This window comes from Ostrea edulis, chromosome 6, assembly GCF_947568905.1.
Source record: "Ostrea edulis chromosome 6, xbOstEdul1.1, whole genome shotgun sequence".
NCBI classification, from domain to species: domain Eukaryota; kingdom Metazoa; phylum Mollusca; class Bivalvia; order Ostreida; family Ostreidae; genus Ostrea; species Ostrea edulis.
The window spans coordinates 26,302,123-26,317,686 of NC_079169.1; the positions used below are offsets into that span (position 1 = coordinate 26,302,123).

General features: G+C 34.7%; 1 protein-coding gene across 1 annotated transcript in view; it reads left to right on the plus strand.

Moving 5' to 3' along the window:
- The window catches only part of LOC125647081 (dynamin-binding protein-like), a 65,443-nt gene that overhangs the window by 13,573 nt on the left and 36,306 nt on the right, over nucleotides 1-15,564 (plus strand). Inside the window, exons 4-18 of the mRNA XM_048873774.2 lie at nucleotides 3,275-3,342; nucleotides 3,435-3,567; nucleotides 4,343-4,584; nucleotides 4,853-4,976; nucleotides 5,343-5,434; nucleotides 5,799-5,948; nucleotides 6,928-7,033; nucleotides 7,777-7,904; nucleotides 7,994-8,098; nucleotides 8,604-8,735; nucleotides 10,258-10,398; nucleotides 10,808-10,993; nucleotides 12,153-12,320; nucleotides 12,744-12,945; nucleotides 13,728-14,071. Coding sequence (XP_048729731.2) covers nucleotides 3,275-3,342; nucleotides 3,435-3,567; nucleotides 4,343-4,584; nucleotides 4,853-4,976; nucleotides 5,343-5,434; nucleotides 5,799-5,948; nucleotides 6,928-7,033; nucleotides 7,777-7,904; nucleotides 7,994-8,098; nucleotides 8,604-8,735; nucleotides 10,258-10,398; nucleotides 10,808-10,993; nucleotides 12,153-12,320; nucleotides 12,744-12,945; nucleotides 13,728-14,071 — 2,321 coding nt within the window. The remainder of the gene's footprint in view (nucleotides 1-3,274; nucleotides 3,343-3,434; nucleotides 3,568-4,342; nucleotides 4,585-4,852; nucleotides 4,977-5,342; nucleotides 5,435-5,798; nucleotides 5,949-6,927; nucleotides 7,034-7,776; nucleotides 7,905-7,993; nucleotides 8,099-8,603; nucleotides 8,736-10,257; nucleotides 10,399-10,807; nucleotides 10,994-12,152; nucleotides 12,321-12,743; nucleotides 12,946-13,727; nucleotides 14,072-15,564) is intronic.

Consider the following 15,564-nt stretch of genomic DNA (forward strand, 5'->3'; position numbering starts at 1 on the left):
CACATTTATTAGATATGAACTTATTCATGTTTATTAGATATGAACATATTCATGTTTATTAGATATAAACATATTCATGTTTATTAGATATAAACATATTCATGTTTATTAGATATAAACATTTATGTTCATTAGATATGAACATATTCATGTTTATTAGATATAAACATTCATGTTCATTAGATATGAACATATTCATGTTTATTAGATATAAACATATTCATGTGTATTAGATATCAACATATTCATGTTTATTAGATATAAAGTTATTCATGTTTATTAGATATAAACTTATTCATGTTTATTAGATATAAACTTATTCATGTTTGTTAGATATAAACTTATTCATGTACATTAGATATAAACATATTCATGTTTATTAGATATTAACTTATTCATGTTCATTAAATATTAACTTATTCATGTTTATTAGATATAAGCATATTCATGTTCATTAGATATCAACATATTCACGTTCATTAGATATAAATTTATTCATGTTTATTAGATATAAACTTATTCACATTTATTAGATATGAACTTATTCATGTTTATTAGATATGAACATATTCATGTTTATTAGATATAAACATATTCATGTTCATTAGATATAAACTTATTTATGTTCATTAGATATCAACATATTCACGTTCATTAGATATAAACTTATTCATGTTTATTAGATATAAACTTATTCATGTTTATTAGATATAAACATTCATGTTCATTAGATATGAACATATTCATGTTTATTAGATATAAACATATTCATGTGTATTAGATATCAACATATTCATGTTTATTAGATATAAACTTATTCATGTTTATTAGATATAAACTTATTCATGTTTATTAGATATAAACTTATTCATGTTTGTTAGATATAAACTTATTCATGTTTATTAGATATAAACATATTCATGTTTATTAGATATTAACTTATTCATGTTCATTAAATATTAACTTATTCATGTTTATTAGATATAAGCATATTCATGTTCATTAGATATAAACATATTCAAGTTTATTAGATATAAACATATTCATGTTTATTAGATATAAACTTATTCATGTTTGTTAGATATAAACTTATTCATGTTCATTAGATATAAACATATTCATGTTTATTAGATATAAACATATTCATGTTCATTAGATATAAACATATTCATGTTTATTAGATATAAACATATTCATGTTCATTAGATATAAACTTACCTTTTGGGGAGAGAACACACTGATTGGTCTCTAGGTAGACAGAAATCTCAGGGTTTACCTAGTTAGTAGAGATCAGTGCATGCAAGCACAGGTCTTATAGAATGATCGGATGCCAGGAATTCAGTGATCAATGGAAATGTTTTATGCAGACATATTTTAATCAAGATTACATTACTTGCAATGTATTATGACTGATAATATCGAAAGTAATTCAAATTTTAACTTACAAAATTGGATGATAGATAGCCATGGTATATTTACTCTATCATGATAATTTACAGAAGCTGGTCATCTGAAGGTTATGATGTGACACTGTATGTTGAAATGGATTTCATTTTACCTGTAAACATGATAAGTACATGTACCTTCAGTAAATACCCAAGTAGTGCCTGAATAGTGGGTGTGTATGTTCGTTTTGAGTACTGTATATCACTCTTTTATGATGTTTAATTATTTTATCGTACAATGTCATTTAACCTTGAGGAAGGATTTTTAAAATGTTTTGAATTCGTGGAAATTGTAAGTAGTATTTAGTATTGTAGATTTTCGGGGGGGGGGGGGGGGGGGCATGGGTTTTTTTTTTTGGTTTTTTTTTTGCCAGTGTCGTGTGCTGTTACATACTAATCAAGTATAAAACAGGTTATCTAAACTGAGTATGGGAACTTAAAAAAGAACTGCAGGAATATTGTTGATGTAAAAAAAGATATTTAGTTTGTATTAGATAAGAGACAAGGAAGTGGATTTTGTGACCTGTTATCTGATGATTTCACTGTACAAACTTAAGGGGAAGAGAGAGAGAATTCTGTTATCTGATGGTTTCACTGTACAAACTTAAGAGGAAGAGAGAGAAAAAAAGAGAGAAAGAAAGAGAGAGAATTCTGTTATCTGATGGTTTCACTGTACAAACTTAAGAGGAAGAGAGAGAGAAAAAGAGAAAGAAAGAGAGAATTCTGTTATCTGATGATTTCACTGTACAAACTTAAGAGGAAGAGAGAGAGAAAGAAAGAGAGAATTTTGTAAGAGCTTGATACTAAGGCACATTAGGTGGATACTGATGACATAACTAGACAAAACTAAACTGTGAATACGTTTAGAATTACTGGAGGTCAGTGTTATAAAAAAAATTAGTCCAGCTAGTTGTTGTTTGTTTGGAAACATGAACAACTTGTGAACAAAACAGTCTGTTAAACAATCAGTGAAGAGCATACAAAATACAGGACAGACCTCTGTCAGCCTGGCATTAACTGTAAATAGTGTGTGTGAAAGTGAAGTGCACTAGCGATAACGTTTGTGTTGACTGCAGTGTCATATATCAGTGATTAAGTAGATCCTAATTACTGTCACACATAGTGACATAACTTTATATCACCTGGTACCTGGTTTACATTTGTCTTAACGAGCAGGGAGAAGTTTGAAAATTCTGAATTATCTCCATTAATTTTAACCACATCTAGTATTCAAATCTTAAACATAATTTCTCTTGCATATCTCAATAGACCCTGAGAGAAACTAATCACTGTTATCACAAATAGATAAAAGAGATATCCTGCTTCCTACTCTCTGTTGCAGTAGTCCTGCCAAAAACAAATAAGGTAACGATCAAAGTTTTCTGTTGTAGCGGACAAAAATTCACTGTAAGGATTTAGGTGACAAAATTTCATTGTAAGGATTTCGTGGACAAAATTTCATTGTAAGGATTAAGTTGGCAACATTTGATTGTAAGGATTAAGTTGACAACAATGAATTGACAACATTTCATTGTAAGGATTTAGGTGACAAAATTTCATTCTAAGGATTTCGTGGACAAAATTTCGCTTTAAGGATTTAAATTCTCTGTTATAGCTGATGGGATGATGTTTTGTGTAGTAGCTGATGGGATGACTTTTGTGTTGTAGCTGATGGGATGACTTTTTGTGTTGTAGCTGATGGGATGACTTTTTGTGTTGTAGTTGATGGGATGATGTTTTGTGTTGTAGCTGTTGGGATGACTTTTTGTCTTGTAGCTGATGGGATGGCTTTTGTGTTGTAGCTGATGAGATTACTTTTTGTCTTGCAGTTGATGCTCATTCTGTAGCTGTGGAAGACCTCAGAAAGAAAATCAAGGATCTGGAGATGGACATTAATGTAAGGATCAGAGAGAAAGATTCTGTGTCACATATTCTTGATATAAAAGAAATTCCATAATGTTATATTGAAATGCTAAACAAACGTTTTAGAATTGTGAGAAATCCCGATCTAACTTGGAACAGACACTTCAAGAAAACAAAGAGGATGAAGAAACCAAAGAAAATATCCAATTCTATACAGACAATATCAGTGGTCTCAATACAGAGCTTAGTGCCCTAAGGAGTAAGTATTGACCAAACCCCCGAAAGTGTCAATGGAGAATATTTTACCACTAGTGAGTATATGTGTTTACGAGGTGATTTGTGGAAAGGGCCCCCGTGGCCGAATGGTTAGAGCATCACGCTCAAAATCACATAGCCTCTCATCTCTGGTCGGCACAGGTTTGAATCCTGCTCGCGCCGGTAAGTGAGAAAGTTTCCCAGTTTACTTGCAAAAGGTCGGTGGTCTCTTCCCAGGTACATTGTATCTGGGTTTTCTCTTCCACCAACTGATAAAAACTGGGTGCTACCAGATAACTAAAAAATTGTTGAGGAAAACATCAATCAATCAATCAATCACATTGCATTGAAGCACTGTTAGCACATGTAAAACTTAAATTTTATCATGAAAAGTGGACTAAAAGCATTTACCATAATGTCAAGCAACATTCATTGGTGATGACAGTCTTCTCCAAATATATTTAAATTCAAGGGACCAACCTGAATTGTTAATTATGTCCAAAGTTCAATGTAACTTATGTCAAAGTACATAAATACTGTTTCTGGAGATTTACTTTTGATTCGATATAACAGAGAGTTCAATATAAACAACTTCAATATAAGTGAAGTAGACTGTACTTTTACACAAATCAGATAGTGAGTCAGAATTTTCACCTTATAAATTCATAAAGCAATGATACTATACAAAAGGAAAATACTCGTAGATCTCGAGGATTTTTCTCACAGGTAAATTAAAGTTGGTGAATATTATCTTATACTAGTATCTTATACTATGACAGAGAATCTGGTGGAGCTTAGTCCTGAGGATGGAGATTTGGAAGCCCAGAGAGAGGCTGATAGAAAGAGGAAAGAGGATGAAGAACGTCAGCGTGAAGAGGAGAAAAAGATGGCAGAGGAGATGAAGGACAAGCGAAGAGAGAAGCGAGGAAAGGTGATAGAAGAGTTGATTCAGACGGAAAAAGACTTCCAGCACAGCCTAGGGCTATGTATAGAAATGTTTCTGTCTCCTGAAGCAGAAAAGGTAGGTAGATTTTTATAGGGAGAGAAATGATGCTGTGAGGGGGGGGGGGGGGGGGGGGTATATGACTGTAGGCAGAGATGTCATGTATTATCAAGACATATATTCACTGAGATCAGTTGCAAAGGGGAAATATGTCTGCCAAATGCTAACATTAAATATATGTTACAGCTCATTTGTATAAGGTATTATATAGATACAAATAATATTACATTGACTTGATGTGATAATAGGATGTAAGGAATTTTGTACAAATCTTTGATATTTCCAGCACCCTGAGGTTGATTTAGCAGTTCTGATGGGCAATGTGGAGGATGTGGCAGACATGTCACAGAGGCTTCTGACGGCTCTAGAGGGCGCTGTACAGGGAAAAGACTTTGAGGAGCAGGTCATAGGTAAAATCAAATCGATGTTCCATGAATTATATTAAGTCTATCATTACGATAGAGATAAGTTAATGAGATTAGAAATTTTTACAAATTAAGAGTAATTATCTCTGATATTTACATTTTTATGATGAGAGAGATAACTCAGAGTGATTTTTTGCTGTATTCATATCAAATTATATATCAAATTTTAAATGGTCTAGTATGTTGAAAATATTTTCACTTTATCTATAGCTGAAAGTGTGAAGAAAAATGCATATTGTATATTTCTAAAAATCATTTTTGTGAACAGAGGGATATTTCCCTTTAATCTGTGTGAGACCTTAATTACAAGTTCGGTGTTCATTCTTGTCATGGTCGAGGGAATTCTTGTAGGTGTTTGGTTTGTGGTGCTAGCAGAAGACATGAAGACTGCCTTTGCTCCTTACTGCCGTAACCATGACCAAGTCATCACACTGTTAGAAAAGGTAGGTCCATATGTTCACCAAGTCATCACACTGTCAGAAAAGGTAGGTCCATATGTTCACCAAGTCATCACACTGTCAGAAAAGGTAGGTCCATATGTTCACCAAGTCATCACACTGTCAGAAAAGGTAGGTCCAGATTATAATTCACACAAATGGTCTAACTTCTTTGACACTGATCAATTAAAAGGCTATAGCTTATGATGCAAATTTTTGGTACTGTTTGAAAAAAATCCAAAAGAATTCTTTGAAGGGTTGATAACAAAAATATAATAATTTGATGTAAATTTATATAAATGTTAACTATCTGGTTTGTATGTAAATTTATATAAATGTTAACTATCTGGTTTGTATCGTGCTTATTCAGTATGAGGAGAATGATTCTATAATGGCATACATAAAGCGGATTCTGGAGAAGCTACGACAGAAGACGACCGTGTTTGACCTGGGGGCCCTGCTGATTAAACCTGTCCAGAGAATCCTTAAATACCCACTGCTGCTCAACGAACTCTTCAAGGTCTGAAAGATACAGAAATGATACTTATGTGTGCACAGGTAACGAACACTGCAAGACTAGCAATGGCAGAAACAATACACAAAGTCTGATAGAAGATAGTAACAATGACTCCAGTCTATTACAGATATTTTGTCCTGTTTTTAAAATCACTGGAGTTGATTAATGAATTCATGCTTATTGTGAAGTGATATTTATTCCCCTATGAAAGGAAAATAATGAAAATTTTATGGGGCTTAAGGAAGTTTGGTTATAACAAACTGTTTTCCGCTGGTCTTGGAGGTTCGCTATAACTGTGTTTTACTGTACATGTATAGATATGTAGCCGACACGATCAACACAATCTCACACAATCAGTGTTTCTAAATACTGTATGCGTGCATGTAATGGTAGGATTTATATTTTGACACAGTCCTTAGCACCTAAATATTCAAATGAAAGTAGCACTGCTGTTGCAGTATATAGTCCATGAATACACCAAAATCAAAAGAAGTGCACATTTAAAAAAAAAAAAAAAGCATTGCAGAAAAAAATGCTTAACCCACGTACATGGGTTATGCCAATGTTTTCTGCAATGATTGCTACTTTCATCACCCAATGAAACAACAGAGAAAGACATTTTATTGTTTATATTTTTTATGTTTTTTAAAAATATAAACTAGAATTGAGTTCTAAAATATCATTTTGTTGACCCATTTGTTACGTTAAACGGAACAGTTAATGTACCCTTTGACCTTGAAGGCACTCCATATTTGGTAATGATTATACAGACAGGTGATACTAGAAAACCAGATCGAACTAGTGTGCAACAAACATATATTCATTGTCTATGATGAAAATTTTTAAATGTCAATTTCAAAAGAAATATAAGAGAAAATATTCAGTGAATGTAAATATAGCTACATGTATATGGATATATATAAATAAGATATGATGCAATACTGATACTGTAAGTGTAGTTTAATGTGTATGTAATACACAGGCAACAGAGGATGACCACCCAGACAAGAAGGAGATACTGAACGCCATAAACACCATGACTGAAGTCGCATCAGCCATCAATGAGTACAAACGCAGAAAAGACCTAGGTCAGACAAACAATGTTCTTGTTAGAATCTGTCACATGTAGCTAGACTATATCTTCATAGTATAGATATACTTCATTTGGTTAAGTCATAGTCAACAATTAGCAAGGGTGTTATAGCTAATGTAATTAAATCTATACTAATTATTGGTAAATGAAAGCAAGACTTTTCATTTTACAAGAGAGGCTTCTTGTAAATTAACTTTAATATTAATCAAACTTGTGTTTGATATTACATGTAATTAAACTTGTACTGTCAAGAATCTACAGTGTTCAACATAGATTAACATTCATTGCTTATCAGAAAATGTATTTGGAAATTTCTTTCATGAGTGGGATTTTCATGTGTGCAAAGGGCAAGTGTAAACTCTAGAGGAAAAGAATTTTGTGTCCCGTACGTAATAGGAATTTTTTATCCAACTACAGGACAGTGAGTTTTCTATTTATCACATTTTGAAATTCCTGAAGACTCGGAAATAAAACAACTTCATGCATTGTGGATGATTTTATCAAAATCGTTGTAGTCTCTGCTTTGATTATTCTCTAGTCCTGTTGAAGTGTTAATTCCCACTTTCGAGCAGATGTAAACAGTCTGTCAAGGGAAATAACTCTCATAGCCGAATGCAATAGATGAGGCATTATTTTCTTACAGACATCAGTGCAAATATAACATTTTTCAACGGATGAATTGTCATATTTCACAACTGAAAGTTTAATCAATTATTATATAAATTTTGTGTTTCACAGTGTTCAAATACAAGAAGGTTTCAGATGAGTCTTTTGGAGACAAACTTGCCAAGCTTAGCTTCCACACAATAAAGAAAAAAGGCAGTCGATTCAAGGGTCGAATTAGCACCAATCTGGGGCTCCTGCTGGTAAGAATCGTATGTGAAATCAAACCTGTTTTCTTCATAAGCTCAGAGGGAAATATTCAGGTCTCACGACTGAATCTCATGTGTTGCAGATCAAGGATGAAAGCTTCGACAGAGAGGAGGCCAAATTTAGACAACTTGAAAAGATGGTTAAAGTTTTTGTCAGAAACACACAGAGCTACATGGAACAACTACAGGTAAAGAAAAACTCTAACTAGGCGGGAGGGGGGGGGGGGCATCCTCACCATGTGAAGGTTTTTTGACATTGTGAGGAGAGGAGGGAGCAAGAAACATTGACTTTGAAATTGATGATTATTATGGTGTATTATACATAAAGGTAGAAATTTTCAGGTATGCATAAAAATCCAAAACTTTTCCACAAATTTTTTAACTGGAACACAGAGATCATTGATCATTACGTTTGTAGAAGTCTGTAAGACTGATCATTAATCATGACTTTTGTAGAAGTCTGTAAGACTGATCATTAATCATGACTTTTGTAGAAGTCTGTAAGACTGATCATTAATCATGACTTTTGTAGAAGTCTGTAAGACTGATGTTATTAATCATGACTTTTGTAGAAGTCTGTAAGACTGATCATTAATCATGACTTTTGTAGAAGTCTGTAAGACTGATGTTATTAATCATGACTTTTGTAGAAGTCTGTAAGACTGATGAGATCATTGATTTTGACTTTTGTAGGAATCTATGACTTGTCATGAATGCATGGTAGCAGACTTTGCTGATTTTTACGATGATAAACAGGGTAATGCGGAGATGCAAAAATACCAAGAAGCCCAGGAAACTTTGGACAGGACACACCTACCTCTGTTTGTATGTACAGGACACACCTACCTCTGTTTGTATGTACAGGACACACCTACCTCTGTTTGTATGTACAGGACACACCTACCTCTGTATGCACAGGACACACCTACCTCTGTTTGTACAGGACACACCTACCTCTGTATGTACAGCCCACACCTACCTCTGTTTGTATGTACATACATTAGGACACACCTACCTTTGTATGTACAGGACACACCTACCTCTGTTTGTATGTACAGGACACATCTACCTCTATTTGTATGTACAGGACACACCTACCTCTGTATGTACAGGACACACCTACCTCTGTATGTACAGCCCACACCTACCTCTGTATGTACAGGACACACCTACCTCTATATGTACAGGACACACCTACCTCTGTTTGTATGTACAGGACACACCTACCTCTGTATGTACAGGACACACCTACCTCTGTTTGCATGTACATACATTAGGACACACCTACCTCTGTATGTACAGGACACACCTACCTCTGTATGTATGTACAGGACACACCTACCTCTATATGTACAGGACACACCTACCTCTGTATGTACAGGACACACCTACCTCTGTTTGTATGTACATACATTAGGACACACCTACCTCTGTTTGTATGTACATACATTAGGACACACCTACCTCTTAGTACATGCATTGTCAGAAGAAAAATTTTTAGACTACGAGTGCTGGTGTATCAATTGTGGTTGAAGTTTCATTTGATTTTCAACCTGATATTTAATCAATAAATGTTCTTTTGATGAATTTCTTTGCCATTTCAGAAGTATTACCCTGCAGTCTGATTAAAATCAGGTCCTCAATCTGTTCCTTTATTTTTATGTTGTCGCTACACGAATGGATTGTCCTCGCTACACGATTGTATTAACCTGCAATCTGATCAATTTTAAAAACTGATAAACACAAGACTCAGTACATTTATACTGGTATGTGAAATATTGGTCATCTAAGCTAGTTATAGAATATTCATAGGGTTAGGACTGCTAAGAAAGATGATTCTTATTTCCCATAATGGTATGAATTACATGTAGTAGTATTAATTTGGTGATCACAGCAACCTTGCTAAAAATGCCAAAATTAGATTCTTTTCCGAATTCTGCTTATACTGTAAAATCATTAGATTTCATAAGGGCTCAATTTTCGTGGATTTTGTGGGTACCAGTATCCCTTTATATATCAATGTACAGAAACCATATCTTGAAAGTTAGATCCCAACGAAAGAAACATAAAATATTGATGATCCATGAAAAATGACCTCCATGAATTTTAATGATTTCAAGGGCAGATAAATGTGCATTCCTGGATGATTTAATTGGTTACGGGGCCAAAAATAAATATTGTTGTGTTTCCATTACAAGTATAAAATAAAATTGGGACATTAGGTAGGGAATTTGTTTTCTTTTGTGTGCATTTCTCAGTTGATATGCATGGTGTTCAGATTTGATACATGCATGTGCTACATACGAAAAAGCAATCAGTACAACTAATGTTGTTAATTTATTTACAGCAAGAGGCCATGCGGGACTTGGTTATCTTCCCTTTGAACAAACTGATGTCCATGTTTGAGGGCCCCAACAAAGTGATACAGAAGAGGTTTGACAAACTGCTGGACTATGACTCTATGCAGAGGAAAGTCACGGATGGACGGGTGAGGAGATGGGGGATGTACACACAAGTATTAGTGTTGTCGGAATGAACAATGCAAACAATGCACTTACATGTATAAATGCATATAAAAATATAATCCATCTATTTTAACGACTGGGAATTTGGACAAAAATGAATTTAAAATGTAAATATTAGAATTGAAAATACATGTGGTTAAGAACTAATTAACGTGCTTCATGAAATATACCAGCATGAAGCATTGCAGTTCATAACCTCATGTAATTTCAAAAATAGAATTAATTTCTTAAATGTAGTCAATTAATTAGTTTCCATTGACAAATTAACGCAGCTATAGATGGCCATCTACATACAGTAGTCCATGCATCACTCGTTAATCTCCTCCCTCTAGCAGTGAGTGCATTACAGTGTAGCATATCTTTCTTGGTCAGATGCCAGAGAAGGCCTTGCAGTCCGTGAAGAATGACTATGAGGGTCTGAATGCCCAACTCCTGGACGAGCTTCCTAAGCTGTATAGCTTGTCCCTACAGCTCCTACAGGACTGTATAGCAGCCTTTGTCCAAGCTCAGAGAGAGTATGTCAGCCAGCAGTCCCTTCAGCTATCTGATACTCTGGATGTAAGTAGGAGGAGGGGGGACTGGGATGTTTTATTGACCTCAAACACTTATGTCTCTTAGAAAAAAGGGTTATTGTGCACAACATTTGCAACATTTATTATGTGGATATTTCCTTAGAGCTGTTTTACTGTTACACTTTAGTGGTATAGTCATCTAACTGTTTTTACTTCAGTGTGAAGTTTTCATTTGTTAATGCTGAGCTTTCTATTTTTGATACTTGTATATGTTTCTCTACATTAATGTACATGTAATTCAAAACTCTTGGTATATTGGTATTAACTTTGTTACACCATGATTTATAACTTTATATATACATGTATAAGATCAATATCTTATTTTGCTTGATAACATTTTTTATTTATCAGTTTTTCTAATCATGTATTGAAATTTTATTAATTTTGACAATGCTTGTGTAAAACACTGTTTTGTTACAGAAAGTCATTCAGCATGAACTTGACAGTAAATCACACTCACCCTTATCCACTGTAAGTTTGCTGGTCAGTGGCACAAGCACAGTTATCCCATCGTCCACTACTGAGCCTCATTCTCAGCTGCCTGCTCACACATTCCCCATTCATTTGCAGGGAGATAATACATTTGCATGCTCTGCATTTACCATTTTAGGTTAAATTAATCATAGTAACATGCTAGGTGCTGTTCTATTATTAGAGGTGCATGCTTTTTAGAGTGAAAGTGCTTGCGTAGAACTTTCAGGTTGAGGTGTAAAGGGGAAACTTGGGTACTCTGTGAATTTACATTTGCAGGATAAGGAAACAAAAGCATGTACTGCATAGCTTTGGATTGATTAGAGATTATATTTATATATATACAGAACTGAAAGTACACAGTAACATAAAGTTCAAACTCATTGAATATTTTTACAAATTAAAGAAATTTCTAAGTTAGAAAAATGTCATTAGTTCAAAACAAATAATTGTGACTTATACAGCTTTGTCGAACTAGTGACTTTATATGTACCAATAGGTATAGCTAGACATTTGAAATTGCTGCTATGATGAATATTGTAATGAATAGATGTTGGAGAAATTTATAGATTAATGAACATTAATGATTTAAAAGCCTCTTTGAGTAGTGCAGTGAAATTTGTATATTGCATTCTCTGCTGTCCTTTTCATATCTGGTCACCTGCTATTTTTAGCTTCCTTCCTTGCTTGCATCAGACAACCTGATTGATGTCTTTAACATTAGACATGTAGCAGTGATAGACAAGATGGCCTGGCTCAGCTTCATTCCTAAAGGATTCAACCCAAAAGTGGATGCTCTGAAACAACCAGACAAGAAAGGGAAAAGACCCTCTTTAGGTCTGGTAAGTTGGGACAAGTGCTATATGTGACTGGGTACAAGGGTCTCTTGGGGAAACTAAAATGAGAATTGATTCTCTTCAAAAAAGTAAAGTATAAGTGAATATCAGTATCTTGAATGTGGATTGTCTCGGAATACCTCACTGACGATGTTGTCGATCTCCAGTCTTGGTCGTATACCCTGATAAATGATTGAAAGTATGGTTGATTTTGTGGTTACGGTAATCTTGAATACCCCACTTTTCTTGAAGTGTCTTCAAGGTCCCAAGCCTTAACTTCACCAAGTTTATGTAGAAGCACAGTCCTATTTTCCATTCTGCTAAACTGAGAGGAAAGCATCCATGCCTGTTGAAGTGTAGAGACAATCATCGGATGACTACATGCACTAGACAGATATCGAAATGATGGAAATGGTTCTTATTTTGTAGGAGGAATCATCCAGCTCTCAGGTCCAAAGTCAAAAAGTGTACCTCCAGCAGAAGTTCCCGGCAGAAAAATTGTACAAGGTGTCTCAAACTTATACTGCTACAGATCTGATGGACCTGTCCCTTAATGCTGGAGATCTGGTGGGGATAGTCCAGGACAAGGATCCCATGGGAAACAAGGACAGGTGGTTTGTAGACAATGGAGGTGAGGGACTCTCTCAAAAGTGTTACAAGTTGTCCAAATAGTTGATGTTACAATATTTTGTGTAAAGACTCTAAACATTTCTGGATGGCATGGATCAATGCATTTCAGCTTTCTTTCTTTTTTTTTTAGCTCATGTGCTCAAGTGGGCTTTTCTGATCAAAATAAATCTGTTGTTGTTTTATATTTTTCATTTTTCATATTTTCAAGTTCTTCTCTAGGATCACGAAGCCATTTCAATAGAAATTGGCACTTAAAGTATTCTAGCATGAAGTCAATTCAAAGTTTGTTCAAAGGAAGGGCCCTTCTCTCTTCCAATAAGAGATGATTAGGAAATACTGTAATTAAAGTGGGATGCTTAAAAGATTTTTCTCCACAAGAAACATTCTGCTAGAAAAGCCAAAATGTTATTGAAAATCTTCTTTTTACAATGAAGAACTTTGTTTAGACATTTTTTGACTCGTGAGCCATGGCTGGGCCACACTTGGAATTTTCAGTTGTGCATTGTAATGTATCAGAAAAGATCTTCTCAAGAATAACAACGCTTTAAATATGTCAAATCAATATACAAGTATCCCCGTGTAGCATAGATTCAGGTTTTTCATGCTCGAAGCCAGAGTGAGGCTACATAAGCAGTTTAAAGTAAGAGTATCTACATGTATGTACAGTATGAACAGGTTGGTTTAAGCTTAATGGGCCTTGTGGCACATGAGCACCTTGTTTAAATATTTTTTGTGGGATATTCTGCACAGAGAAAAAAAGTTCACATTGCACACATTTTACAGCTGCTAAAGGGTTTATACCCTCACGTCTCCTCCAACCTTTCCAGTCCTCTGATGTAACAGGCAGTGAAGAGACCAATCAGCTTTATCCTAACATCAATGTACCAACTTCACCACTGTCACCCACAATGATTGGACAGAGACAGAGACTGACTTCTGTTGGAAGCCAGGGGTCCTCTGTAGTGGATGGTCAGATGCACGACTTTGACAGAGGTCAGGGGTCACCAAAAACCACAGGATTGGTCAGTCAGAAGAGTTTGAACAGCGAACTGGATGCATTTTTAGATGAAGACATGACACCAGACCTATCTTCAATGGAGGGTTCTGTTAAATATGAATGTGAAGAGGTGAGATATTTTCCCACTGTGTGGGCATTAGTTAAGAATTAAAGACCTGTAGGATGTAGATACAGATTTAATTGCATAATGAAATTCTGATTGGCTATATTTCAGATATTATCACATATCCACTTTATATGTTTAAAAATCCTCCCTTATGTTTACATTAGTGACTGATGTGGACTTATCTTGCGGAAGTTTAGTTTTAGTCGTACAGAAGTACATTTCTACTAGACTGTCAACAGTTAACAGCTTAACATTTGATTATGATGATACACTTAACAGTTTAACATTTCATTATGATGATGCAGTTAACAGCTTAACATTTGATTATGATGATGCAGTTGACAAGACCCTGTGGTATATTAGAGAAACGTCTTTTAGTTTTTGAAATACGAGATGATAAACCTTGAGCCAGCACTCATGAAAATACTGTGAAAAGGCTCAAGGTACATCATCTCATGTATTTTCAAAAACTGAAAGACGTTTCTTGTATACCTACATTTTCTATTGTATTTACCTTATTACATACAATATTATGTCAATACATTTATGTTGACTGCACTTTGTCGTTCCCCACAACAACGCGGAAAGGGACATAAAAAATGCCAGTATCCGTGAGTGCATCTGTCTGTCCCACTTTACATTTTGGAGGCAATTCCACCAAAACCGCTCAACAGATTTTGTTCAAATTTTGTAGGATTGTTAGTCACCATATGCAGTTGATCATATTGCATCGCCATTTTGATTCATCAATTTTTACAGAAGTTATGGGACTTTGTTGAATTTGTACATACTACACCATAGGAACACTTTTCAAAAACCACTCAACGGATTTTGTTCAACTTTTGTTGGATTGTTAATCACCATATGTAGTAACATATTCTAGTGCCTAGTGACACAGACTGAACATGATTTGGTGACACAGACTGAACATGATCTAGTGACACAGAATGAACATGATCTAGTGACACAGACTGAACATGATCTGGTGACACAGAATGAACATGATCTAGTGACACAGAATAAACATGATCTAGTGACACAGACTGAACATGATCTAGTGACACAGAATGAACATGATCTGGTGACACAGAATGAACATGATCTAGTGACACAGACTGAACATGATCTGGTGACACAGAATGAACATGATCTAGTGACACAGAATGAACATGATCTGGTGACACAGAATGAACATGATCTAGTGACACAGAATGAACATGATCTAGTGACACAGACTGAACATGATCTGGTGACACAGAATGAACATGATCTAGTGACACAGAATGAACATGTTCTGGTGACAGAAGAAGCTGACTAACAAGTCCTATATATATATGTAAATATACAAAAGGAAGCATGACAGGAAAGAAAAAGGAGTAAGAGTACTAAAAATGAACACAAAAACGTAACTCAGATGGAATGGAAATGAAACCTTCCTCACCACTTTTGTGAAATGGACTCTCTCCAAACCACATAAATTTCTCTCAGTGGCATTG